The sequence below is a fragment of the Anolis sagrei genome, chromosome 1, assembly GCF_037176765.1.
Source record: "Anolis sagrei isolate rAnoSag1 chromosome 1, rAnoSag1.mat, whole genome shotgun sequence".
In the NCBI taxonomy this organism is placed as follows: Eukaryota; Metazoa; Chordata; class Lepidosauria; order Squamata; family Dactyloidae; genus Anolis; species Anolis sagrei.
The window spans coordinates 69754891-69782634 of NC_090021.1; the positions used below are offsets into that span (position 1 = coordinate 69754891).

Sequence of the window (27744 nt, forward strand, 5' to 3'; positions counted from 1 at the left end):
GAAAGATGTAAGTAGCCATTCTAAGGAAGCATAAACATGGTAGGTTCAGTATTTTGGTTTACTGTATTGTTTTATGAAGTTGTGTCAAGTGACAAAGCAAAAAAATGATACAGTTCTCTCTCTTCTCATAAACATCACAAACGGGTCTTACTTATTTTTCACAAGAGAGCATCGCCTCATAGCGAGATTAGAGCAGCTCCCTCCCTCCTGATCTTCAGGAAGAAAATAAAAATGTGGTTATGGCACCAAGCTTTTGGATAGCAAGTTTTAGTGCAGTAAGAGAACATGGAATAATGAAATGACTCATGGATCATGATTTTGGACAATGGGATTTAATAATGGTTTTAATAGTGATATGTTTTAATTTCTGGTTTTAATGTTTTTTTTAATTAGTTTACTGTACGTATGTTAATGCAGCCCCGGTGCCGTAGTGGGTTAAACCAATGGGCTGCTGAACTTGGTAACCGAAAGGTTGCAGGTTCGAATCCTAACAGTGTGACCTCCCACTGTTAGGCCCAGCTTCTGTCAACCTAGCAGTCTGAAAACATGCAAACGTGAGTAGATCAATAGGTACTGCTCCGCCGGGAAGGTAACGCTCCATGCAGTCATTCTAGCCTTGGAGGTGTCTATGGACAATGCCAGCTCTTCGGCTTAGAAATGGAGATGAGCACCAACCACCAGAGTAAGACATGACTAGACTTAATGTCAGGGGAAATCTTTACCTTTACCTATGTTAGTGGCATCTAATTACTGTCTCTTTGTAAGGCTGCTCTGACTCCCCTTCGGGGTAAGAAGGGTGGGATATAAATATAGTAAATAATAATAGTGAGAACTGAAAATTGTTTTCTAATATCCATTCCAATATGACTGAGATTGCAAAATATTGAAAATTGTGTTTGACACCTACCAATGATTTTACTTTTAAATCAGTGGGTCTATGTCACAAAAACAAAGGGAAGAGAGAAACAACAAAAGCCTGTTTCAAAAATAGAAAAGGATTGGAGCTAGCAATGATAGAAAGGACAGCTTAAATGAATTGGGAGTTTCCCCAGGCTGAACAACATCTTATATTTCCAGCCAGAAGGAGATGTTTCTCGTCCCCTCATAGCTCCATTAGAAAAGAAAAGAAGGGAGTAGCAATGAGGTTTCATTTTTCAAGGTTATCTGTTGCTCCTGCACACAGTGCTCAAACACAGTTTAGTCCTCACTGATACCTGATCAGCAAAACTGCATGGTACACCTGTGAGATCCACTGGAGTTTGTTTCCAGATGTCCACCTACACTATGGATATCAAAATTCATGGATATCAAGTCCCATTTTATACAATGGTGTAGTAAACTGGTGTCCCTTATAACAAAAGCAAAATGACTTTGAGTCTCTGGAACACAAATATTAAAAACAAGATTCTCAAAAAAAATACAAATTGTAATAGAACATGTATGTTTGAAAATGTAGGGATATGCTTTGGTCCAAATGCCCATTCCTGACTGTATTGTGTCATTGAACTGAAAAAAATTCTCCCAGTGCAGCAAGCATTTATGGTTTAACCTACAATTCTTGGCATTATTTGAAGACAGAAATCATTGTGATGTTTCTATTTTCCATAATAATGCAATTCTGTTACTTTAGGGATTTACTTCAGTAAACATTGTTGGATGACCACAGTTAAGATATAGAGCTAAGCTACCATAAAGTTTCTTTCTTGTGTCAAATTTGATTCCGCTATTATCCGTAATCTATGCTCACCTCCCTCTATAAAGTGAATTATACTTAATGGAAAGGATAATTCTAAAAGAGACAATACAATATAAAGCTTTATCCTGCTATGAGCAGCCTTTTTCAATTTAGTCAATGAGGCTTAGCATCAGACAGAAAGAGGAAAACACTAAACATTTCCCAGCAGTATGAACAGCATACAAACATACCCCTAGTTAGATCCTATTTATCTAACTTATGAAACAATATGAATTCTGGCTTCTCTACAAGCCAGGGGATGGCTTGAAATTACACTAAAATAAATAGAAATCCAGGTTTTCTCCAACATCACCATTTAATGGATCCTAAATGGGATGATTATATATTTAAAGCCAAAGAGTTTCATACACTACAGCACACCTTCATGAGATATTCTAGAGTATTTTAAGATTTCTTAAAAAATTAATAGGATAAACTCTAGTGTACAAAACTATTTCAGTAATACTGAAATCTGTTGTCTCCTAAGAATATTGATCCTAATCCTAGTAAAATCAACAATCCTGCTTTGTGACTATAACATTGCACCTGGCCACTGCGTTCACTTTGGCTAATGTCAGGATGAGGCACCTGCACAACCAGCAAGAAGAAAGGGATCAATCTTCTTTCCTTCTTTCTAAATGGTTCGGACCCAGACTATCTGCAGAACCGCATCTCTGTATACAAACTGACTTGAGAATTACAATCTGTGGAGGGGGCCCTGCTCTCGGTCCCATCCCCGTCTCAAGCACGGCTGGTGGGAACAAGAGAGGGGGCCTTCTCTGTGATTGCTGCCTGCCTCTGGAACTCCTTCCCTAAAGAACTAAAAACTGCCCCCTCTCTCTTTGCCTTCAAAAAGGTGCTAACAATCCATCTATGCACTCTGGTATAAGGAGAGACGGAAGACTAACACTTCTCGGCCTATATCCTCGCCTAGATACGTTAAAACTTATCTAGATACTGGAATTGACTTCAGCCTATTGGTTGCTGTAAAACACTTCATCTTTCTATAAAGTTGTAGTTATTAGTTTCTATATGTTTTTATCTAGTGATAAATTCATTTATGTTTGTATGGGTCATTTAGTTTTTATCTTCTGTTATTGTTGATTGTTATTAAGTTTAAAGTTAGGTTGCTTTTATATTGCTCGATGTGATCTGTTTAGGTGTGATTTATTTGTATGTTTTTCCTTTTTGGCACTGAATGTTTGTTATATATGTTGGAAACTGTCCTAAGTCCCTTCGGGGAGATAGGGCGATCTACAAATAAAGTTTTATTATTATTGCTGGTTGTGTGCATACCCTATTCTGGGATCATAGATGCAACAATTATGGCCAGGTGCTCATACTGGCTAGGAGTAGAAATGGCAACAATGTGAGTGCAAGCCACTCCCTTTCCCTGAGCTAAACAGTGAAGAAAAAGAATGATGGTGTCAGTGCCCATCTGGAGAGAAGATCAGAACAAACCGGACCTGATCCAGCTTTTCAGAATACCCCAAAGGTGCTGGATATTCCAGAGTTTCAGATTGTGGTACATTGTTAAGATTGCCAGCAGTTCATTCACAGTAACTATGGGTGTGGTTTTGTGGGGAGACATGTAGACCCAGTCCCAAGATATGTGAATATTCCTCTCTCCACCATTCCTTCTCATTTATCCAAATCTTCATATGTGAATACTGTACCACATCAGATTTTCTTAACATAATACATGATTTCTTTATGTCCATCTCTCTCTGTGTTGTTACCAGAGCTACATACATTTAAGCTACGTTTGGTAGTCAAATTTTGTTTACAGTAGCCACAATGTATTTTATTTTCCAGCCCAAATACAGAATAATGAAAAGAGAAAAGATAACATCAAATAGAACTTAACAAAGCTCTAGAGATTAAATACCATTAGAATTCTAAGAGAAGAGGATGGACAACGTCTGGTTACTAGAAGATGGCAATTTAGCACCAGGAAATTCCATAATTTGGCTGCCATCACTGATCAGTATCCACATTGGCTTAAGCTGCAATGCAAATGTCAGTATGTATCAAAATGTGTGGGGAGCCTAGAGACAACTAATTTTATGTTTAAAATGTGGTGTTTCAAATATCCCTGTCCTAGGCTTGTTATGATTTTGGTAACCAAAGACATAGCTTTCTTTCTCACTTGGTTTTCCACAGGAGTACATGGAGGTACTACTCTTGGATTCTCTTCACCAAACCATAGACTTATATATTTTTTCTCTCTATACATTGTTGCATGAAAAATGTCCATGTATAGGGAAAGCTCCTTTATTTAGACTTGTTTTCTACACAAGGAGAGCAACAAAGCTGAGAACAAAAGGAAAAAAGCAAACAGATTCCACTCTTCCAAGTTGTCCGTACACAAAAATGGTTGCAGATGACTTTGATTTTGTACCTACTGTCTTATTGAGGAAGGTTTTGTGGGGAAACAGTGTGGATGGCATTTGTATTGGCAGTAAACTATTCTCCTTGGCTAATAAAGAAGTATTATGGTACTGTGTACCAAAACAAGTTACATCTACATGCCATTTTTAATAGAGGCCTTCTAGTGTTTGCGAACAGCTTTTAAAAATGTTTTATTTGTATGGTAAAGTACATGAGAAATTTTGCCAGGTAATTTCCAGAATTAAGTTTATGATTTTGTAGAGCTTTCATTATTGCCAAAAACTGGGGTGGAGACTGATCAGTAGGTGAGGTAGTTTAAGTTCATGTTTCCCTTTCTCCACTGAGTAGTTTTTTGTCAATATTTTCCCAAGCTTAATGACAGGAAGATGTGGGGATGTGGAAGCAGCTGCCATAGCACAGTGTTCAATTTTCTGGCTGGGAGATTATACCATTGTACTATGATAATGCATTTCAAAGAGGAGGAGGGAGAAGACACATAGGAACAGGTGAAGAATTCCTACTTTTGGAATTAGTGCCTGCAAACTTTAATCAAAACATGTCCTTTCACAGAACAAATCATAGGATCAATTCAGACATTCCACAAAGTAATAAAATCTCATGTTTCAACATATCATAGCCTATTGATTATTTTAGTACAAAACAAAAACAACATAGAGCACTCTTAAAATTAAAATTTTTAAGAATAATCTTTGCAACAGGAAAGAGGTTAAGAATTCTATGTGTATACAATTGCAGTCAATGGGCATGAACATATAAAAAGCAGAGAACTACACTACCTACCTGTTACATTGTTATAAAACACTTTTATAATTTATCCATATAACGCATTTACAAAATAATGTGTTACTCCAATATATCAGGCATATAAACTTCAATGTATGTTCTTAACTACCACTTATTCAATAATATGACTAACTGAATAAAAGTTGGTATCAGAGGCTAAGTGATGTACTTTGTTTCAAACATATTTATTCATATACCACAAGGTGGGCTGATGACTTTTGAGAAAACTGACATCATTACTTGTTGCTGTTATTATTTATAGGTTGTGTTTCTATCTATCAGAAGGCCCAAAGAAATACAATTGTTCAAAACAACAATGCAATATTGTCAGCATAACTCAACAACAACACCTAAACAGAAACATAACCATCTTCAAAACAAAAATAAGGGCAACATTAAAAATGTATAAATGGCTAAGCAAAATAGTGCAACTTTCACTGTCCATCAAAAACTGGTCAAGAGGGAGAAAAGCTGATCGCTTTGGGAATGGGTGTCTCATAGCTGAGAAACTACTGCAGAAGCACTAACTTGCTTTCAAGAGATCCAGCTAGTACTGGTTTGATGAACAGTAGAGCTGTATTGCCAGGCAAGAGTATCTCAGGGAAAGTCCTGATGCATATCCCCTGACTCCACCCATAATGCACGTGTATACAAATAAATGTGTATGCATATTTGTGTGCATATATATATATGTACACACACATATACAAATAAACACACCAAGAATTGACCAAATCTTTCCAAGAAACACATAGGACTTACAAGGTTTTCTTTTGTAGAACAAAGCATTTTAGCACAAATAGAAAATGCATCCCTACATAGAGAAGGATATTTTAAAACCTTTAACTCTATTTCTGTGGCTGCAGGTTTGCTCACAAAACCGCTATTAGTTTCAAAGAAAACTGTAAAACTACACAGACTGGTTAAGCCTATAAATAACACGTGGCCTGGTTTTCAGAACTAATGAATATGCAATCATTCTGACTGCATCAATACACATTCAGACTGCTCATTCATTCTGCATAATAGTCCTGGTAACTTTTATTTACAATGAAGCAAATAGGATTAGAATTACCTTATTAGGTCAGGCTAGCTTAGGCTTTATCCAGGTATGACTATGGTATACAGTATTTTAAAAACACAATAGTCAAAAGTGGAGAGACAGACTCGCATAGTGGCTTGAGTATGGCTCTGGAGACCAAGGTTTGTATCCCATCTGGCCCTGGAAACACACTCATTGACCCTGGACATGTCACATTCTCTCAGCCTCAGAGGAAGACAAAGCCAAGCACTGTCTTGCCACATCTTGCCAAGAAAGCACCATGAGGTCACCATGTATAAACTACTTGAAGTCAGACAACAAGTGAAGCAAATAAAGAATTTAACACAGAAATCACTAACCAGGTGCCAAGCCCCTTGCCTATTCTATCCTCAATAATAATTTTTGTCCCTTACCCTGCCCCATGTTTTATTATGTTCCTTTTTGATTGGAAATACATCTTGTTTCAAGACACATTTATCTTGTCCAGATAAATGTGTCATGGAAAGGAATAAAAAAATGTCTGGAAGTGTTTTTTAGTACAGTGGGGAGGAAAAGTATTTAGTCAGATACCAATTGTACAAGTTCTCTCACTTAAAAAAATGAGAGAGGCCTGTAATCGACATCATACGTAGATCTCAACTATGAGAGACAGTATTTGGTCACCTACAAACAAGCAAGATTTCTGGGTCGCACAGACAGGCTCCTCTGTCCTCCACTCATTACCTGTAGTAATGGCACCTATTTAAACTTGTTATCAGTATAAAAGACATCTGTCCACAACCTCACACTCCAAACTCCACTATGGTGAAAGCCAAAGAGCTGTTGAAGGACACCTGAAACAAAATTGTAGCCCTCCACCGGACTGGGTAGACTGAATCTGCAATAGGCAAGCAGCTTGGTGTGAAGAAATCAACTGTAGGAGCAATAATAAGAAAATGGAAGAGAAACACAACAGTGCATTGTAGACACTACTTTGTAGGATTCAGAATGAAGGACTGAGGGGCTGCTGAAAAATGCTCCAAGGGCATAGCAGGGCAGCGGGGGGAGCGCTAATGGACATCTTGGGAGGGGTAATAGATTACCTCCAGTCTGAACCATCCCTTTGCCTCTCCCCCCTTCCCCTCCTATGCTTCTGGAATGCTGCTAGGCATCTCTCCTGGAAATAAGGAGGAAACCTCACAGACTAGTTTGAGGCCATGTTCTATAGTACATGTAATTGCCTTCTTGGCCTCAAGCCACTTCCAAGCAAATCGGTTCCAAACTGCACTATAAATGTGCCCTTAAGAGTTATGTAACACACTTGCCATTAAATACATATATGTACCTCAGTCGACTCTTTTTAGGACCCAAGTGAGAAATTTTGGATTGATACATCTTTTCAAACTGCAGCTGTTACTAATCTTCTTCTATAATGCTACGCAATGTACCTAACTGTTCTCCTTGGTGAATTGTCAGCCTACACAGGATACACACGATCAACTTTAGGAATGCTCTAAGTTTGTCAAAGAAAATTTCAAGACTCTCAAGCAGGCTTTGATACATTGGAACAGGTTTAATTCAACATTTAGTAATTTGCAAAATCTAGTTTGATTAAATTTTGTCCTCAGTGATCTAAAGGCACTAGATTCCATCTGATCATCTCTGGTTATTTCTTGAATGGGAGACCACCAATGAATTATCAGGTACTATAGTGTATATTTCAGAAGAAACAATGGCAACCCACAACTGAATATTCCTTGCCCTAGGAAACCCTAGGAAACACATGAGGTTGTTGTAAGTTGACAGGTGACTCGAAGTAACCTACACAAATGTTTGAACAGAAAACTGAATTTTTTATTCGTACCTTTTTTATATAAATATTCAAAACTGAAAGCTGGTATCTGTTTTTTGCAGTGGGACCACCAGATGAGACTGTCAATTGCTGCAAGAATGCTTGCAGCATGTTAGTATCTTGCAAACTGCTATTACTTTACAAATATATATGCACATATGCAGATATGCACATGCCAGTCTGCTTGTTAGAACACAGCACATTATACCAGCCATTCCAGTGTTACAGTATGGTATGATAGATAAAAGAAGTGGAAGAATTGTATTATGTAATTCCACCGAACATTCTTGAATAAAAATAATTTTGCCTAGATGTACAAGTGATCATCAGTAGACCTATTCTGCCATTCCTTATGTTTCAGAATATACTTGTGTTGTTAGGAAAAGAAAACCACATGATCCATGCACAAAGGAAGGTATGAATATATCTAGGTACTGATCCTCCAAGAAACAAAACTGTGAACTATACTCGTGGGTTCTCATGTAGAACAGAAAAAGATTGCGTATAGAGGGATATTACAGGTATAAACATCCTTCCTCAGGCAACAAAACTGCTCATGCTTTGGAGGAAATGTAGGAAGGCACAGTTTACTCAGATTGATCTTTAAGATACCTGCCAGGGGTCTCTCAGGGAGACTATTTCTGATCACTTTGAGGAAGAAGAGCTTTGGATGCTACCGCACATACATGATATTTCGTTGTGGGGAAACTTTTCTGATACCATACCCTATCCGGAACATTTTCTACTCAGTAAATAGATTTTATGTAGCTTATAACAAGCAAAAATGCATTCAAAAATCAATCTATGGCAACCTTAACCCACTTATTATTCAGACTTAGTCAAAAACAACTTAGCACACTGGCAAAGTAACTGGCAAACCATATTAACACATTTTTATCCTTTGTACAAAGGCAACAATATACAAGCAATAAGAAAATAACTGGATTCAGATCATTAGAGGTTCACAAACTAAACACATGAAATTCTGGAGGCCATCCAAAGTGTAATCATTCCTAGGTGTTGATGTCCTTTCAATAAAAATTCAATGTTGCAATTATCCTCTTACTACTTCCCCACAGAGTATTAGTAGTCATAGCCATAATATTTCTCAGCCAATTTTATTAATGCTGCAAAAAGACAAATAGGGCCTGCAGCCAATCATTGTGCCAGATCACTGCCTTCTGATGGCTACTTTACAATTAGCCTACAATTTGCAAGTGAAAAATGGAGCACCGGTCTTTAAATGTCAAATAACAAAATTATTTTTAAAAATAAAGAGCACGCTTGGTTAAACGTGCAGGAACTCTAATTAAATCAGCGACTAAAGTCTCTCCTCTTCTTTGCTTCCAAATAACAGTCAGGTAACACTCCTCAAAACCTGTCATTTGCAATAATGCCACTCAGCTACCAAAACAAGTTCCATGCCATCATTCCACTAAAGTGCCCATTTCTGAAGCAGTAAGCTCTGTTATTGCAATCCTGGCAACATAAGCCTCACACTGACTGGTTCAATTTGTTCCATAATCACAAGCAACTTTATCTTTATGGTAATGTAAGCTTATATTTATGCAACACATGTGGTCCATGTTTTCAGAAGAGGAAACATCATACCTCAGCAAAACGGTGCACATACACAAGCTAATTAGCCACTTGTTGACTATTCTATGCCAATGCAACAAATAAAGTTGCCTGGCAGATCATTATTTTCCATCTTTGTTATATTTAACATCAAATAATAAATGAAAATTAATTCTAGTTAGCCACATGTAGAGACAAAATGCTGTTTTCTCTTCATTATCAATAAAGCTTTGTGCTTGCAACAGAGCACAGACTTCAATAACAAGCCTGATCAGAGATTTGTCAGCATAGTCTCTGGGTAGCCTTCATCTATTATACCCATTCAAAAACAATGGCTGCATCCTCACTAATATATGCTGAGAGTGTAAGTAATTAACCCTCTGAGATATGACAGAAAAAAGTTGCCATCAACAGAAAAGCCTAATAGACTAGAAGATATCCATATAATGTACGTGTCTTCTGATGTGGAGGTGGAATATGCTCCACTATGCTAAGAGAAAAAATATGTACACAGGACACAAACCATCCTGTCAAAAATAAACAGATTTTTAACAATAGTTTTTCATACAGAGCAATACTGTTCTCACTAGAATTGTAATCTCATAGGACACCAGCTGGGATCTCAGTGATTTGTTACGTCTTGCTGGGTCTTCAGGCAGGGGGGCAAATCTTAGGGTGAACAGAGTGTGATTTTTCTCTGTGTGCGTGAACTTTTTTCATCACCCAGTTCCCCACCCTGCTCTTCTCAGCTGGCTCCAGGTCTCAAATGGCTTAACACAAAAGCGTTTATATGTGTGTGCTTTCACAATATTAGCACATCAAAAAGCCAGAATAAGGAGGTAGAATGAAGAGTAAGCCACTGTCTGTACATGTGCCATCATGGTACTTGCAGCGAAGTGCTACAACTGGAAAAACTCCCCACATATCATATGTGCTGTTATAGGTAAGGCTATGCAGAATAATATTTCTTGTAAGAAGAGTAACAAATGCTGTAGCCGCCGCTTATTGCTTTTCTGCTTTCTCTTTGTTGCCATGTTACCAGGTTGGCTGGGCTCTATCTCTATTCTGGGTCCATTTATTCAAATCCCCCTTATATTAATTTCTACAATCATCTAGATCCAGAAGTAGTTACAATAATAATAAATAAAACTTTATTTATACTCCACCACCATTTCCCATAGGGACGCGGGGGAGCTTACAAAATAGAACACAAAGATGCCATACATAAATACATCAACATGAAAACAATAATAAATTACTTAAACCAGGTATATAAATTGGATAAAACGACCTCTATTTAAAGATCCATGTAATCAATATAGCAGCCCACATAGATATAAAGTGCTAAGTGGTTACTGTCTAAACATTAGCAACTGCCTGCTAGAAAAAACAAGTTTTCAACTCTTTCCTAAAGTTTTGTAGTGTAGGGGCTTGTCAAAATTCACTGGGGAGGGTGTTCCAGAGCCAGGGGGCCACCACTGAGAAGGTCCGCTCCCTTGTCCCCACCAACTACATTAAAGACGGAGGTGGGACCAAAAGGAGGACCCCCCCCCCCCCGGCTCACACAAGTTTATAGGGGGAGATGTGGTCACAAAGATAGGCTGGACCCAAACCATGTAGGGCTTTATAGGTGATAACCTGCACTTTGATTTCTACTTACTCTCTCAGCCCCTGATAGGCAGCTTTGATATCACAATTGTTTTCCCCCTTGTTCAGATTTTGGCCTTGCAGCCTTTGGAAACAGGACACAGAAGGCCTGGTGATTTACTTCAGCATTTCAGTAAACCTGTACTCTTCAACCTGCAGAAACTGTTCAAAGCAGTTGAACAGTGAAGGCTGCGAAGCAAGAGAAGCTTTTTGATAAACAGCATATCTTTTCCACAAAACATGTGTTAAACTTGACAAAAAGAAATAAAATCAAAGAAGCAAAGGGATTTTAAAAAGTCTCTCTTGCAAACCCACCCACCCCCATGCTTTACTGCCTCCTCAAAAGAATGCTTCCATCTCAAACACTTCTTTGACCTACAAATTATTAAATTAAGAGAACACACGTAGAGAAGAGAAGAGAAGAGAAGAGAAGAGAAGAGAAGAGAAAGGGAATAGTACATAATATCTCTTTACAAACCTGTTGCTGTGGATACTGCATCCCTCCCATGGAACCTGAAGTCCGGCCTTGCATTCCCATTGAAAAGCGCTGTGGTCCTGGAGGTCCATATGACTGCCCTGGATACGGACTGCTTGGCTGGGTCTGGGTGTGAGGACTGTTTCCCACTGCAAACAACTGAGGTCTTTTCATTACCATGGGATCCATTGTGTTGCCCTATTGGTTTGGGGAAAAAAATAAAACAAACCTCTAAATATAGTGAGCAAAGAATAAAAAAAAATACCTTTGCTGATGTATTTTCAGAGTTCCCGTTTTTTCAAACAGAATCTATATTTTTCTCCCCCTCCCCCCCTCCCAAAAAAATGAAAACAGCAATGTAATTTCAGGCTTTATATATTACTGCCAGTTTCCAAAGAAAGCATACTCATACAATTCCATTGCCAGAAGCATAATGGCGAAGCACTTCAAGCACACATTTGGCACAGGGAAGGGCCCATTTCCGTGCTTGGTTCCTCCCTACTGGATTATGGCCCGTATGGTCTAATTGCCCTTTCAGAATCTTTACAGTGTTACACTTTTGCATTCCAAGTCATTAAATGAGTCATAAATGGCAATTCACATGAAAAGATTCTCTATGGCTTTTAGTTAGTTGCTTTACTCATATGCTTATTTTCAGAAAATAATAAACCAGATCTTGTGGCTAGGGAAGTACATAAAATGTATTTATAGCATCTTCTTGGTAATGTTATTCATTCTAGAGCACGTGTCAGAAACTCCAGGACCTTACTAACAGTAAACTACAACATCCATTCCTTTCTGAAGCCCACTTTTTTATCTTAGGGTTTTGGCATGAAAGCTATTAAAAGAGAAACTCTAAACATGCATGTGTCCGTAGTTGCAGTTTCTCTTCATATAGTTTTTCCACTCAGCATGCTTAAATCCTTGATGGCATGACTAACTTCTCTGAATTATCTGCACAGAACACTTTTTCTAATTGTGTTTATGCATGATTGATCGATAATATGCTTGTGTGCATAAAGGAGAAGCATAAGTTCCAATCTACATATAGGTTACTAGACACAGAAAACTTTGTTAGCTCTCTATAACTCAGAGTAAGTCTGACAGTGAGAGTCAGGGTACATTTTTCAAGTGAAGGTCAATTTAAATTTGCATCTATACATATCAAGTAGAATATTCAAATATGACCAAATTACCTATGTATTTGAACTGAGATTTTACAGTTGCTAGATACCAATATGTTGTGTGAAATTATTTAATAAATGTCTCATTATATGCATGAAAGTGGTATCTAAATCCTACAATTCTTAACTTAATGACATGCAGAAAGCACCAAGAATTGCTAATAAATTACACTATGTAACATGATTCTTGTTCTTGGGTTATAAATGTCATTTCCTAATTGATTCTATCATAAAAATATGGAAAGGTTTATTACACTACAAGAACTTTGTTTTTGCAGGACATCCTGTAGCACAACAACGTTTCTGGAGTACAATTACTTTCAAAATAAATACTGCACAATTAAATAGGAATAACACTTTCAAACCAGGAACAGAATATTTTTTCAAATTTTGTTACATAGTATTATTACTTCAAGTAATAAAAATGTAACATATTGTTGTCTTTGTCCTGGAAGATTAAGACACTTGTCTGGACACAATGGAAATTAATTTACTCTTTCCTTTGAAAATGTAACAAAACCCAATGAGATAAGTCATGGGGATTGTACATAGAAAGACCTGTCTCAAATGCAACTTCAAGAACTATGATTTGGTTTGCACACTTTGTACATAGAGTTGACTACACTCATCATTAGTAACACACTTGTATATATTATTATAAAATTGTTACACTGGATCATTTTTTTAAAAAACTCACAAATTTTTATTATAATATAGGAGTAAAGTTATATATACTGGCCCAGCAACGTATATGCTGCTTTTCAGAGGAAAGTCATTGAACAGAACTAACACTGCCTTCACAAAGTACATTATAAATTGAGCCATTTATTTATGTTGTACCATTACTAAGTTGGAAAATATCATTTATATCTAAAGACAAGTGGACAGACTTTGCCTTGCACAAGAAGATTCCCCTTTCTGTCTTTTTCCATTGCGTTACCCCACCCCACCCAACCTTATGAAGCAGATCTGGATGCACTGTCAAGATATCTGATCTATTTGTTTCCATTTGTCTTGTGAATGAGCAACAGTGGAACTCTCTGCCTCAGAGTGTGGTGGAAGCTCCTTCCTTGGAAACTTTTAGACAGAGGCTGGGTGGTCTGTCAGGGTGGTCTGTCAGGGTTGTGTTTTTCCTGCATGACAGGGATTGGACTAGATGGCCCATGTGCTCTCTTCCAACTCTATTATTCTATGATTCTATGATTTGATATAATCCTATCTGGGGGCCCAGTAAAAATGCAACTGTCATTTTTACTGTCATGACAATATCTTATGGAACCCTGGAATTTGCAGTTTAGTGAGAGATACTAAGCATTCTCATCCAGAGGACTAGTGGCTCATCAAATTACAAATCTCAGGATTCCACAGGATTTTGCAAGGGCAGACAAAGTGGCATCATAGTGCTATGAAAAAGGATGCCAGGCCACGCTGACAGTGACTGGGCCCATCCTACATTTCTTCTGGAACTGACAGTTGAAGGGGCAGGCAGTGGAAATTTTACAACACTACATTTAAGCTCATTTCATTAAGTCTTTCCTCAACTCAAACTGTTGGCTTGTATTTTTTGTGTGCTTTACATTTATGTTAATAGCATTTTGGGGCCATTCTCTATGTATTGTGCTTATGCTTATTGAGGAGACATATCCCAACAAAATCAGCTTTCAATGAGCAAAGAACAAGTTGACCCCTCAAAGTGCCAGTGGAAGTGCAAGTAGTTGTTAAAACAACATTTAAAACCCATTACATACATTTATCAAACCCCGTGCCCACTGAGCTTCTACATTTTAAACCTTTCTTGGTTTCCCTGTTCAATTTTCTCTTTTAGCCCCCCACTCCCAAAATGATTTCAATTACCTGAACTGACTATACTACCAAAAGGTTCCTTGGCTCTGTAATGCCTTATCTGGAGGACAAAGGGAGGGCAGTGTTGGGGAGTTTCCTAAAATTTTTCAATACCTGAAAACCTTACATTACAATGATATTCCTGAAGCTGCAAAACTTTTTCTCTGGGTGCTTTTCAGACAAGATTCTCAACTGCTTTTATGTTCATGACTCCCATTAATTTTGTTGTTGATTTTTGATAAAGGTAGTATTATTTTAAAGCATTGATCCATCGGTTCAAAGAGGTTTTTTCTAAGTAATTGAGATTGGCTACCCTCTTTGTCCCACAAAAAAACCTGAGTCCAATCTGGGGGTTGAAAATCCTCTGGAATAGGATGTGGCATCTCCAGTTATGAGTGAACATTTTTATCGAGTTTAATTTTACAATCTATTTTGTTGTGTTTATTATTATTGTTATTATTATTATTATTATTATTTTACATAGAAATACTGCATCATGTATTTCTATGTAAAATGATACCAAAGTAATTAAGAAAAATGAAAATAGAAAACCTTTTGCAAAAGCAAACAGTTACCAATCCCATCTCTATATTGTGTGCTGCTTGTATATAACCTATGGGTATCTGGAAGACTGCATTCTCCTTTATGAACCTGCTCCAGCTCTTAAATCTCTGAGAGAGAGATCTTATCTTTCTCCCACTGCTCTCAAGACACATCCAGGGGAAATACAAGGAAAGGCCTCTCTAATACCTTCTTGCAGAAAGCTTAACATCCTTCATCAGCAAAAATCTATTCAATCTGGCAGGTTTCAGGAACTCACTTAAAACAAAAAGAAATTTTAAAAAGTTTTAAAGTATATTGTTTTTTCATTTTTAACAAATGCTTTAGAGCATGTTTAATGTAACAGATAATTTAATTACATTATAGTGACTATCTTTTATGCTACGATATTTGTTTTTAATCTTTTAATGCTGCATTTTGTCTTGAGGAAAACTGCCTTTTCTGAGATAGCAACAGTGGTAATATGATTCTTCTCTCTCTAAGACATACATACCACCTTATTTGGGGGGAAAAACAGCCCTCCACAATTTCTTGCACTATGATTCAATCAAATCTACCAACTTGTAGGAATAAGGGCTACCATCAGCTCAACCACCTTCAAGCAGCACATTTTGCAGAGCTCCTAATCCTGTTCTGGTCATAGGCAAGTTTCCCAAAGGATTCCGCTTAATGTCCTAACACTTATTCAGCACTCTGATTTCCAGGTTTAAAGTCAAACTTTTGTATGAATATCATATTAGTTCATAAGTTAAGGAAGTAAAAGTATTTTAAAAGTAATTACAGTAGAGTCTCGCTTATCCAAACTTTGCTCATCCAATGTTCTGTATTATCCAACGCAGACTGCCTCCTGCCCAGATCCACAGCTCTTTCAATACATTGCGATGTTTTGGTGCTAAATTTGTAAATACAGTAATTACTATATAACGTTACCGTGTACTGAACTGTTTTTTCTGTTGATTTGTTATAAAACATGTTTTGGTGCTTAATTTGTAAAATCATAATGTAATTTGACGTTTAACAGGCTTTTCCTTATTCCTTCCTTATTATCCAACATTTCACTTAAACAATGTTCTGCTGTCCTGTTTATGTTGGATAAGCAAGACTCGAATGTATTGGCTAAGGGGGGGGGGGTCTCCTGAATACGTCATTCTGACCCAAAAATATATAAACCTTGATCAAATGCAGAGATCTAAAGAAAATCCTGACTGCAGCTGTCAAAACATCTTAGCCAAGTTGCAAAATGCCAGGTTTGTCTATGTCTACACAGAAATCTATATTTGATCCCTGTGATTGGTGTCTTGAGCTACAGAAATCAGTACCTAAAAGTATTGGACAGGATGTGCTATTTTAAAAATTAGAAAGGGGTAAAAACTCTCAGCTCCCAATATTTATACCACAATTCATCATACTAAAAACATTTTAGCACAACCAGCTTGCAGGTTGGGGATTCCTAGTCTGACAGAATAAGGGAAGTGATTTCTGCCAAAGGGGGCATAGTACTCCTGCCTTCCACAGAAACTACACTGGTACTGAGCAATGCAACTGGGGATATTTACTGAGGATGGAGTCTGCTGCCAAGCTTGACAGGACTTTGGCAACAAGCTCCACCCACAGCAGCATAAAACACTTCGGAAAATGAACAGAAGCAGATAATACTTTGTTTGGTGCTGTGTGTGGAGAACTCTGGAAGACAAGGCAACCCTTCTGACATTGGCATTCACATTGGGGAAAGGCATGTACAAAAATACCTCTGCTTTATTTTATATAGTTGTATATTAACATCGAAAAATGTATGCTGGTCATATATCCTCTGCATTTATGGCAAATTATTAATCAAGTCCCACCTGAAACAATTTGTTAAATTGATTTTAATCACTGGGCCTCTCATGTGAAGCTTTGTATAATCAGCATTTCATTTACAAAATTAATTGCCTGATTGATTCTCAAGAGGCAGTAGCTGTCATTACACTGCTGTCATAACTTTTGAGAAGGGGTGTCACAGCATGGAATTCTGACAGTATGAAAAGCACTGCTATTTAAAACAGAGGATGGGGGTGAAAACAAATGCAGTGACTTCACCAAGTAGCTTTTCCAGGCTCAAAGAAAGTTTTGTCTTTCTTTCTTTCCTGTCAGTTTTAAGTCAAACTTGTGGCTCTCATCTTCCACTTACCGAATTAACGCTCAAATCTACTATTCAGCATTTCTTACAGTGAATCACTGTCAATTCAAGTCAATTATGCTGTGGCTTTTCTGGCTGGGTATAATGAGGTTCTTAGCAGATCAGGGGGTCAGTTGATCACAGGTCAGCGTTAAGGTTGCTTGTTCTGCAGATTTTCTAGCTCTCAATAATAGCTCAACTTTTTACATTGACAAACAGCTAACAAGCCGTTTTAGTGTTTTAAAACCCAAAGTGGAAACACACATACAGTATTCACTACTTATCTTAATCCATTGTGTGTTGTATTTAAATAATAATAATAGTAATAATAATAAAAAATAACTTTATTGTTACACCCCGCCTCCATCCCCCTGAAGGGACTTTGGGCGGTTTACAAAGGGACAAGCCCAGAGAGCACATTCAATAAAAATGAAACAAAACCAAATAGAATCATATCATAATAAAACATAACATCATGAAAACAGTACCATTGGAGCAATAAAGTGCTGAGTTCAGAAGGCTCCAAGTTTGTGCAAAATTCCTACATAGAGCTAAGGGAAAGTGCAAAATTCTGTGGCAGGGATGGGAGAGTAATGTCCTTGGGTTTATGATGTCGGATTGTAGAGCAGAGGGCCCTGCTAAATAGAATTAAACTAATTCTCCTGAGGAAAAATTGACAGTTAAATCAGGTTCCAAAAGTCATAGCTTTAGCCATACAAAGGCAACTCAAAGGAAAAAGGCCCAAAGATTAAAATGTTCTTCTGTGGCTACACTGTACTGGTGGAGTGAATTTTGTTTCCTTATTTCCCACTACACTGCATTTACTAATATTGTGCTACATTTTAAGATATTTACAGTTAACTAGTAAAAAGAAAAAAAAAAGAATTCACTCTATTTGAGGTTTTCATTCAAATGTATGAATACAACATTAAAAATGCCCCTTAGTATTATTTACACTAATCTTTTGCCAAAAACACCAGCGTTAATTCTACATTTCTCAGATAAGATCTAGCTCTTCTGCTGAGCAGAAGAAATCTGAACTCCTGGAACATGAACTATTAGACTGCTATAATTAATAACTTCCCCTAAAGCATCTAAAAGCTTTCTAAGCTCAATGACCAAGAAGTTATGTTTTCTGGAGGGAATTGACACATTCTGCTAGACTGCTTGAAGAGTTTGTTGAACAGAGGACACTCAGAATCAGATTATGTGTGGCAGCAATTCTCTTACTGTATGTACTTGGGTGCAGTAGGTGTCTTTTATACTGTATATATACAGGGTAGTTACTGCAGCTGAATTAGTTCCTGTCAAATTACTCATCCATCTGAACTGGGCTCAAACTATAAATCAATTTGTACAGTGTATTTATACCTCAATAGCAAATTATCCAAATGTCCCAGATTTATTGGTTTAATAACACTTTGTACAATATAACTTTGGGTTTTATGTCAATGAAACTATATAACCAAAATAAAAAAGTTTTACTTTTTTTTACAATGCTTCTTCTAATGTTTTTCATTTCAAATAATCTCAAGAAAAGGTGAAGTCTGTGCAAAATATCATTCCCATCAGAGGCTAATTAAGAATAGAAAAGTGTCACAATAAATTAAACTTTAAAAATATTTATTTTATCTGAAAAAAACCCTCCATGTGAACCTGGATCAGCAGAGACTAGAATTTCATTTTTAGCACAGTGAGATAACCAACGTTTTTCTAACCCTAGAAACATACACATACTAAAAATGTGATACTTAAATTATAAAACTACATTTAGAAAATATAAAACAGTATATTGGGTAAATCTTTTCACTGCTCTTGAGGGAAAAAACCTTAAGAACTTATTTTATGTTTTCAAATACCTTTGTCCACACCAGATCTTTCGTCAAACACAATCTGCACTTTACCACTCTAATTAGGGCTTTTGAAACTATATTTATTAACTGCTTTTCTTAGACATGAATAGCTGCTAATTTGTTTCCAACTTCATCCTGTATCAGCTAAAAAGATTATATTGCAACAGTGAAATAACTTTCAGGAAGAAACATTTCAGCTGAACTTTAAAATTAAAATGATTAATTTTAAGCAATGTTAAATTTATGTATAAATAGAAAAATGAAAAATGCTCCCTAGTAGCAAACGTCCAGGGAAAAACAATCAGACCATCCAGTGTGTTCAATATGTATTCAAGAATGTATTGAATACTGGGGGTCATTTCAAGCAAATGTCAAAAAGACAAGATTTCAGCCAATTGTTGCTGTGTAATCATGTAAATGGCAAATAAGCCCTCTCTTGTTCCCATCTACTTCACAGCTGTGGTTGGTGGGGATGAGAGACAGGGCCTTCTCAGTGGTGGCCCCTCGGTTGTGGAACTCCATTCCCATTGGAATTAGATCAGCTCCCTCCCTCCTGACCTTAAGAAAGAAATAAAAATTGTGGCTTTGGAACCAAGCTTTTGGACAAGTTTTCTGTGCAACAAGAATACAGAATAGTGCAATTAAGACTGGAATGCTTCAAACTGTGATTTTGGATTGCGTGGTTTAAATAATTGGTTTTAATGTTGAGATGTTTTTAACTTTTTGGTTTTGATTGATACGTTTATTTTACTTTATTGTATGTATGCTTGTGTAGCATTGAATTGTGGCCTTCGGGGTGAGAAGGGAGAGGTATAAATATAGTAAGCAAATAAATAAATAGTACACTTGCACAAAAAATAGCAGAAATGGCCCTGCACACTTAGAATTCTGGATCTGTCTATTAACGGCACATGGTTTATATCATACTTTCCCAAGCCAATGCAGCACTCAAGATCAAGGGTTCTCAAACTAAGGCCCGGGGGCCGGATACAGTCCTCCAAGGTCATTTACCTGGCCCTCACTCAGGGTCAACCTAAGTCTGAAATGACTTTAAAGTACACAACAACAACAATCCCATCTCATCAACCTAAAGCTGCCAGAATTAATCCAGTCTCTGCCTGATTTCGATGGGGAAGCTCTGGTTCCATCTGCCACTATTAAAAGCCTTGGGGTTGTGTTGGACTCATCGCTGATGATGGAGGCCCATATAACTGCCATAAGTAAGCAGGCCTTTTTTCATCTTCGCCAGGCAAGGAAATTGGCATCCTACCTTTCGGTAGAAGCACTGGCAACAGTAATCCACGCAACAGTCACCACGAGGTTGGACTATTGCAACGCCTTATATGCCGGCCTTCCGAAGTCAACAACCCAGAAGATTCAGATGGTCCAAAATGCAGCGGCCAGGCTGCTAGCGGGATCATCTATAAGATCCCATATTACACCGATTCTGCAACAACTGCATTGGCTACCAATAGAACATCGGATCTCTTACATTTAGAGCTCAAAATGGCCAAGGACCTTTATATCTTAGGGACCGCCTAATTCCTTTTCTCCATCAGTGGTCACCTTGATCCACCCAGGAAAATCTCCTATACATACCGGGCCCTAGGGAGGTACACCTGGAAGCTACAGGGCATAGAGCTTTTTCAACCTATGCTCCAATTCTGTGGAACTCATTGCCTCCATATGTTAGAGCAATGTTGGAGTTGCAACCTTTTGTAAAGGCACTCAAGACTTGGCTGTTTGGTTGTGCATTTAAGTAATCAGATCTAATTTGCCAAATAGTCACTGTTGGATGTTTTTATGCTGAATGTTTTTATATTGTCTAAATGCTATTTTAGATTGTAAGTCGCTCGGAGCACCTTGGTGGAGAGTGACTAATTAAGAAATAAAGTGAAGTGAAGTGAAGTGAAGTAAAGCAGATCCACGCTTCCCATTGAAATAGTAATAGGTATATTTGTTAAAATTGTTCTTCATTTTAATTATTGTATTGTTTTAAATTGTTTTTGCACTACAAATAAGATATGTGCAGTGTGCAGAGGAATTAATTCTTTTTTTTCAAATTACAATCCTTCCCTCCAACAGTTTGAGGGACTGTGATCTGGCCCCCTGTTTAAAAAGTTTGAGGGCGCCTCCTCAAGACAAAAAAATGTTTCTCCATCTCTGCACTAAGGGAAGTAAAGACAAGGTGTCATTTTCTAGGACAGGCTGAGAACTAGGTAACCCCATAATCAGTTAATCAGTTAACTTCAGGTCAGACTTGAAGTAAGAGAAAAGCATAGCTGATGAGAAGCAGAAACCTGACAGACAAGTGGGAAGAGGACCCAAACATTATGCACCGGAGTAGTCCTAAATTCAGTTATTTCTCTAAGTAAAAAGTACCAATCAAATCAATGGAACTTATTAAAGGGTTAATTTACCACGTTTCTATTGATTCCATGGATCTAATTTAAAACAACTTGGGTCTCATAATAGAGAAAGGCAGGATATAAATTGAATGAATCTATGGACCATTCAATAAAATACAGTAATTTGAAATAACGGCTATATTTTAGTGGAAGAGTACAGTTGTGTGTTTACATGAAGTAGCAAATATGATACATCAGTATGGGCTTTTTTTTGTTGCAGAATTTGTCTGAGGTTCTTTGAATTCAATCATAGCTTATTAAGACTTTAATGTCCATGCTTAATGCCTGGCTCATACGCTGATGTCTGGATTCTTACCGTATCTCTTGTAGTAATTCTGACATAATGTCTTTACCACATTTTTAAGTGAAAGCAGAATTCTCTTCAAAATACTACATAAATTTGAACCCATGTCAAATGCTTGTGTACAGACACTGATTGTTTTGCAAAGATTGTTTGTTCTGCTTCTTTTTGAAATATAAGTAGAGAAATCACCAGTGAGTGCCTGGAGAGAAGTAAAGACAAGGTAGTATCTGTCCATCCCCTGGAGAAAGTACTACTGGCTCAAGGACATGTCCACTCTGGGATTCAGGGAATCCCAGTATTCCCTTCAATGCATATATCACTGGGTTCCATCAGCAGTAAGACTGTAACAAGAGAAGGTCACAGGTAGCCTTCCATTCTCCCATTCCAAAGTCCATGCTCTGTGTGAAGTGACTTAAGGATCAGGAAGTCACTTCCAACCTAACCAACCTGTTGGCTATTTGTTCTCAAGTGAAACCAATGTGGGGAAGCAAAACTCTAAGAGAACTTTCAAAGAAACACTTTCTATCTCCCTTCCAGACATCCTCAACCTGACTCCTTTGCCAACTCCCATCCCAGTCCTCTTTGACTTCCAAAGCATGGCACTGCTTTGAGATCATCCATCACTTCAATGTTCATACCCAACGAAGCAAAAGAACAACCCTGCACACTGCAATTCTTAACACAGTCCCTAAGCAATAAGCCACACTGAACGTGGTGGAACTTACTTACAAGTAAATCAAAAATGCAGTTCAAAGCAAAATATTATTTTAATATTAAGAATTGTGACAATTTGACTAAAGCTACAGGGGACATCACTTTGTACTACCTATGATATGCTTACCAACACCATTAATGCATAAACTAAACTATAATAACAAAAGACTTAAACACTTAGCAATATAAGAACATTAAATTGGATGGTAATGGCATTTCATATAGGAATTCAACTGAAATAGTACAGATAAAGAGTGTAAAATGTCTGGCAACACAAAAATATATAATTCAAGGTCTAAAAATAACTTTAATTCTGTTTTATGCAACTAGAACAATATAACTCAACAAACACACAATCAAGAAATGGAGTTAGACTTCTCATGCTTGGTTTTCTCTTATATAGAGGTTATTAACACTGTCAGAACCTAGAGGGAAGCAACTTTTAATCAGGAATGCAATTACTTATTTAATCTGCAATTACCCCCTTAGCAATAACCCACAGGGTTATATAAAAAGCACTAGACTGATCAGAATTGTAATAAAGTATCTGCAGACTCAAAGGACTAGCTGGACACTAGGAGAATATGAAGAAAGCATCTGAAGGAAAATGGTCAGGCAACATTATGTGGGCACTGAAAAGGAGAAAAAACAAGTAGATTTCTCAGCACAAAGAATGAAGAATTGAAGAACAATTCCTCTAATGCCCCCAAATGAATTCTGATTGTGTCCTGTCACATTAAAACAATGGTGTCAAAGGAAAGGCAAGTTTAACCATAGGTCATATGAAATGAGACAATGGCAGAATACACATGCTCTATCTATCTATCTATCTATCTATCTATCTATCTATCTATCCCTCAAACAAACCTTTATTTTGTCACTTTATATAAGGGACACAATTTTAATAGGATATTGTATATAATGAGACTTGAGTACTCAAGGATATATTGGTATCTACAAGGTGTCATGGAACCAATCCTAGCACAGTGCTTCTCAACCTGGAGTCCCCAGATGTTTTTGGCCTACAACTCCCAGAAATCCCAGCCAGTTTACCAGGTGTCAGGATTTTCAGGAGTTGTAGGCTAAAAACATCTGGGAACCCCAGGTTGAGAACCACTGCCCTAGCCAATACCAAGAGTCCACTGTACACAGGAACATGGAGATACACATGCTTGCTTTTTCCTTTCTTACCATGCAGACATGATAAGGTTGTAACAAAAGGAGGGAACTGCCTCCCAAATATGTATTATGTCCCACACAATGAATTTCTTCTTCATCTCCCAGCACTACAGGAATTTAAAAGGTCAGCTGAACATTTAGAAATATGGTTAATGTATCTGAAGAAAAAAGACAGACAAAGGTACCAAAGGAATGATAACAAATCTACTATAAATGTAATAGGTGTGAATGAGTTCCAGTGCTTTACCCTCTGCAATGCTATAGATTTGGGGGTTGAAGGAACATGTAATTGGGGGAAGGCAATGTTTTCATTTTGCCATCACCAGCTATAATCTTTAGAATGACCAATCTTTTCCTGAGTGCTGATATCACATCGCACCTACCCATTCACTTTGGCTACGTGTATACTGCTATATTATGCAGTTTGAAACTGCATTATATGGTCAGTGTAGATTTATATAATGCAATACAATCCAATTAAACTCCTTTATATGAGTATACAGTGACTACACTGAGTTTCAACCTGCATTATATGTGAGTGTAGATGGGGCCTCTGTTTGGTACTAGGAACAGTTTTTTTTAAATCAAGCAAGGTTAAGTTTTTAAAAATTACGCATGATTAAATTTTAAAAAATAATAATGACTGTATATCATGTTGTCCCTGAAAATCCTGTTCCACATGACCTAACGGACAGCAAGATTGGCAGTGGTGTAGCAAGAAATTTGATTGCAGTCCATTGTGACAACCATACAGAAGATTCAAAGACCAATGAGAAGCACATGGCAGTTGAGCACCATGTTATTGGACAGTGGTCTAGAATCTTAACGTGGACTTCAACTTACTACATGAAGACCTCAACACACTATGTCACCTCTGTCTGTTAAACTCTGCCGTTTTCATATGAAACATTACAGCCATTTGCCAGAAAGCTGAGCAATGGCATGTGTTCAAACTGCTGGTATAAATTCAGAAAAATAGAGGAAACACCACCAATAAAGACAGACAAAGGTAGGTGGAATGCAAGATTTTTTTAAAAAATCTCATGATGTTGTAAAACACACAAAAAGGAAGAAGAAAAGGATAAACAGGTTTGCAGAGTGTGTTACAACATTTATAAAATGATGGAAAAATCGGTAGTTAGGAGAATTAAAAATTCTGATGGTCTGACAATTTCTCTTATTCAGGCGACATTCCATAAGAAGTTGTAGCGAAGACCCTAGGTTTACCCTCAAGACATTTTTTTATTTAATAGCTCTATCTTTATCAATTGAATAATGTCTAAAAACAAAACAATAAAGTTTTAAAATACAGCATAATAAAAATTACTCCCTGCAGCTAATTAATCATTAAATGCAGGTCTGCAGAGAGCAAAGAAGAGACTGGGCTAACCTCCCACAGAAAGTAATTCCACAATCATGCTGGAGGGAAAGGGTTTCTCTGCTCCTTGACAGAGACATAGTCTCATTGAGCTTCACCAGTTTCCACCTTCCACAAATGACCTCACTGTTAACAAATATAGCTTCTAACGGAGCGGATAGTGTACATTCCTTTCTTACTTTTTTTTTAAAAAAATCTGATTATTTTAGTTATTTTGTTTTAATTTTATGGGTTCGATTATTGCATTTTTTTTGTTCTACATAAATATGTAGAATGATTATAATTTGAAGCCATCTTGACTTCCATTCGTGAGAGTAAGGTGGGACATAAAAGGAAGAAAGTAATCTATATTCTGTGCAGGCCACAAAATAAAAATAACTAGCAAACCACGTGATTAGAAAATCACTTAAACCCAACACAATAGAGTGAGTTCTTCCCATTCACATTTGAATTAACGTCAGAAAGGCACTTGAATTGCAACTGAGGTTATGTCTACATGGCCAAAGTAAAGTACACAAAGTCCACATGGCTTAATTTCCAGCAGCCGAACCGCTGCATTGAGTTGTTAATGTGGGTCAACAGAATGTAGGATTCGTTCCAGAGCTTCCAGGAAGCTCTGAAATAATCTAGAAGATTTGGAAATATGGATAGTTGGATCAGAATGGATCTAATCCACTCACCATTCACAACTCCAAATGAGTTGTTACCAGTAAGCAACTTCTTCCCAAAGCCTTCCTGGTGACATCACATTTCTGGTGATGTCACACCAAGGGGCCAAACCATGTGACCAGAAATGTGACATTGCCAGCAGGTCTCCTGGAGAAAGCTGCTTACTGATGATGACACAGTAGAAACAGCCTCAATGTGCCTTCAGCCTGGATGGCCAAAAGGGTACAGGGGCTTTCTGGGCAGCAACAGAGGAATTCTGGAGCATTTTCAACTAGACTAATCCAACAGGTATAGAGGTAGACACGATCTGGGTATATAAATCTAAACAAGAAAGTGCTACACACGTGACCTAATAGAGAGGTTTAACTCTTCACAAGTTTTCTTACTGTTTTGGATAGGGGATGAAATTGTTTTTAAAAACTTTTTCTTTGGAACAATTTCTGGAAAGAAGTGACAAGCGGAGGGCCGCAGGGTTCCGATCTGGGCCTCTGTCTGTTCAACATCTTTATTAACGACTTAAATGAAGGCTTAGAAGGCATGATCATCAAGTTTGCAGATGACACCAAATTGGGAGGGATAGCCAATACTCCAGAAGACAGGAGCAGAATTCAAAACAATCTTAACAGATTAGAGATGGAACAAAACTAACAAAATGAAGTTAAAGAGACAAATGCAAGATACTCCACTTAGCCAGAAAGAAATGAAATGCAAAGATACAGAATGGGGGATGCATGGCTCAAGAGCAGTACATGTGAAAAAGATCTTGGAGTCCTCATGGACAACAAGTTAAACAAGAGCCAACAATGTGATGCAGTGGCAAAAATACCCAACGGAATTTTGGCCTTCATCAATAGGAGTATAGTGTCTAGCTCCAGGGAAGTCATGCAACTCCTCTATTCTGACTTGGTTAGACCATGCCTGGACTACTGTGTCCACAGGAAGGTGACTAAAATGATCAAGAGTCTGGAGAACAAGCTCTATGAGGAGCAGCTTAAAGACCTGGGCATGTTTAGCCTGAAGAAGAGAAGGCTGAGAGGAGACATGATAGGCATGTATAAATATGTGAGAGGAAGTCATAGGGAGGAGTGAGCAAGCTTGTTTTCTGCTGCCCTGGAGACTAGGATGCAGAACAATGGCTTCAAACTACAAGAAAGGAGATTCCATCTGAACATTAGGAAGAACTTCCTGACTGTAAGAGCTGTTCAGCAGTGGAACTCTCTGCCCTGGAATGTGATAGAGGTTCCTTCTTTGGAGGCTTTTAAACAGAGGCTGGATGGCCATCTGTTGGGGGTACTTTGAATGCAATTTTCCTGCTTCTTGGCATAGGGTTAGACTGGATGGCCCATGAGGTCTCTTCCGAGTCTATGATTCTATCTAATTTGGGAATTGTACCGTTTTATGATATAGTAAGGAGTTTCTAATTGCAAGTGTATGCACTCTGATTCAAGCTAGGCCTAACAGCAACTGGTAATCCTGCTATTAGCATATGCTACATTACACAAAACACCCAGGCAATAGGAGTAGATGAAAAGAGGAAGAACTTAGGGACAGAGTTAGGATTCTTTGGGGAAATCATGGACAGAGTTAGGGTTCTATGGGGAATCTTTTTTTCCTGAAGGACTCCATGACTGAAAAAAGTTTGGGAACTGCTTGCATAGATGATTCAATTCAAAAGAGAAATCTTTGTACACATAACTTGTTAATTAAGTTTTAGGAAGCAATGTATTCAAGCCATCATCCAAACCATAATTCAGAGAAATTTCAGATGGATCACAGAGTTCAAATACAGTGGGCAATTTAGCCTGGTGGAAGTGTACTCTGGAGTATAATTAAAGCTTTAAAATATTCCAAATAAAAACTTCCAAAAGGAAAACGTTTGTTTGGCCATTTCATATAAGGGACATACCATTTTGATATGCCATTCTATACCATGGGGACTTGGGTATCCATGGAATATGGTATTCATGGGGATCCTAGAACCAAGGGTTCAC

At 37.6% G+C, this 27744-nt stretch overlaps 1 protein-coding gene across 8 annotated transcripts in view; it reads right to left on the minus strand.

Annotated features, from left to right (window-relative positions):
- ARID1B (AT-rich interaction domain 1B) overlaps positions 1 to 27744 on the minus strand; it is a 387469-nt gene that overhangs the window by 335922 nt on the left and 23803 nt on the right. For all 8 annotated transcript variants that reach the window (XM_060753632.2, XM_060753630.2, XM_060753628.2 and 5 more), the window contains exon 2: positions 11507 to 11701. In XM_060753632.2, coding sequence (XP_060609615.2) covers positions 11507 to 11701 — 195 coding nt within the window. The remainder of the gene's footprint in view (positions 1 to 11506; positions 11702 to 27744) is intronic.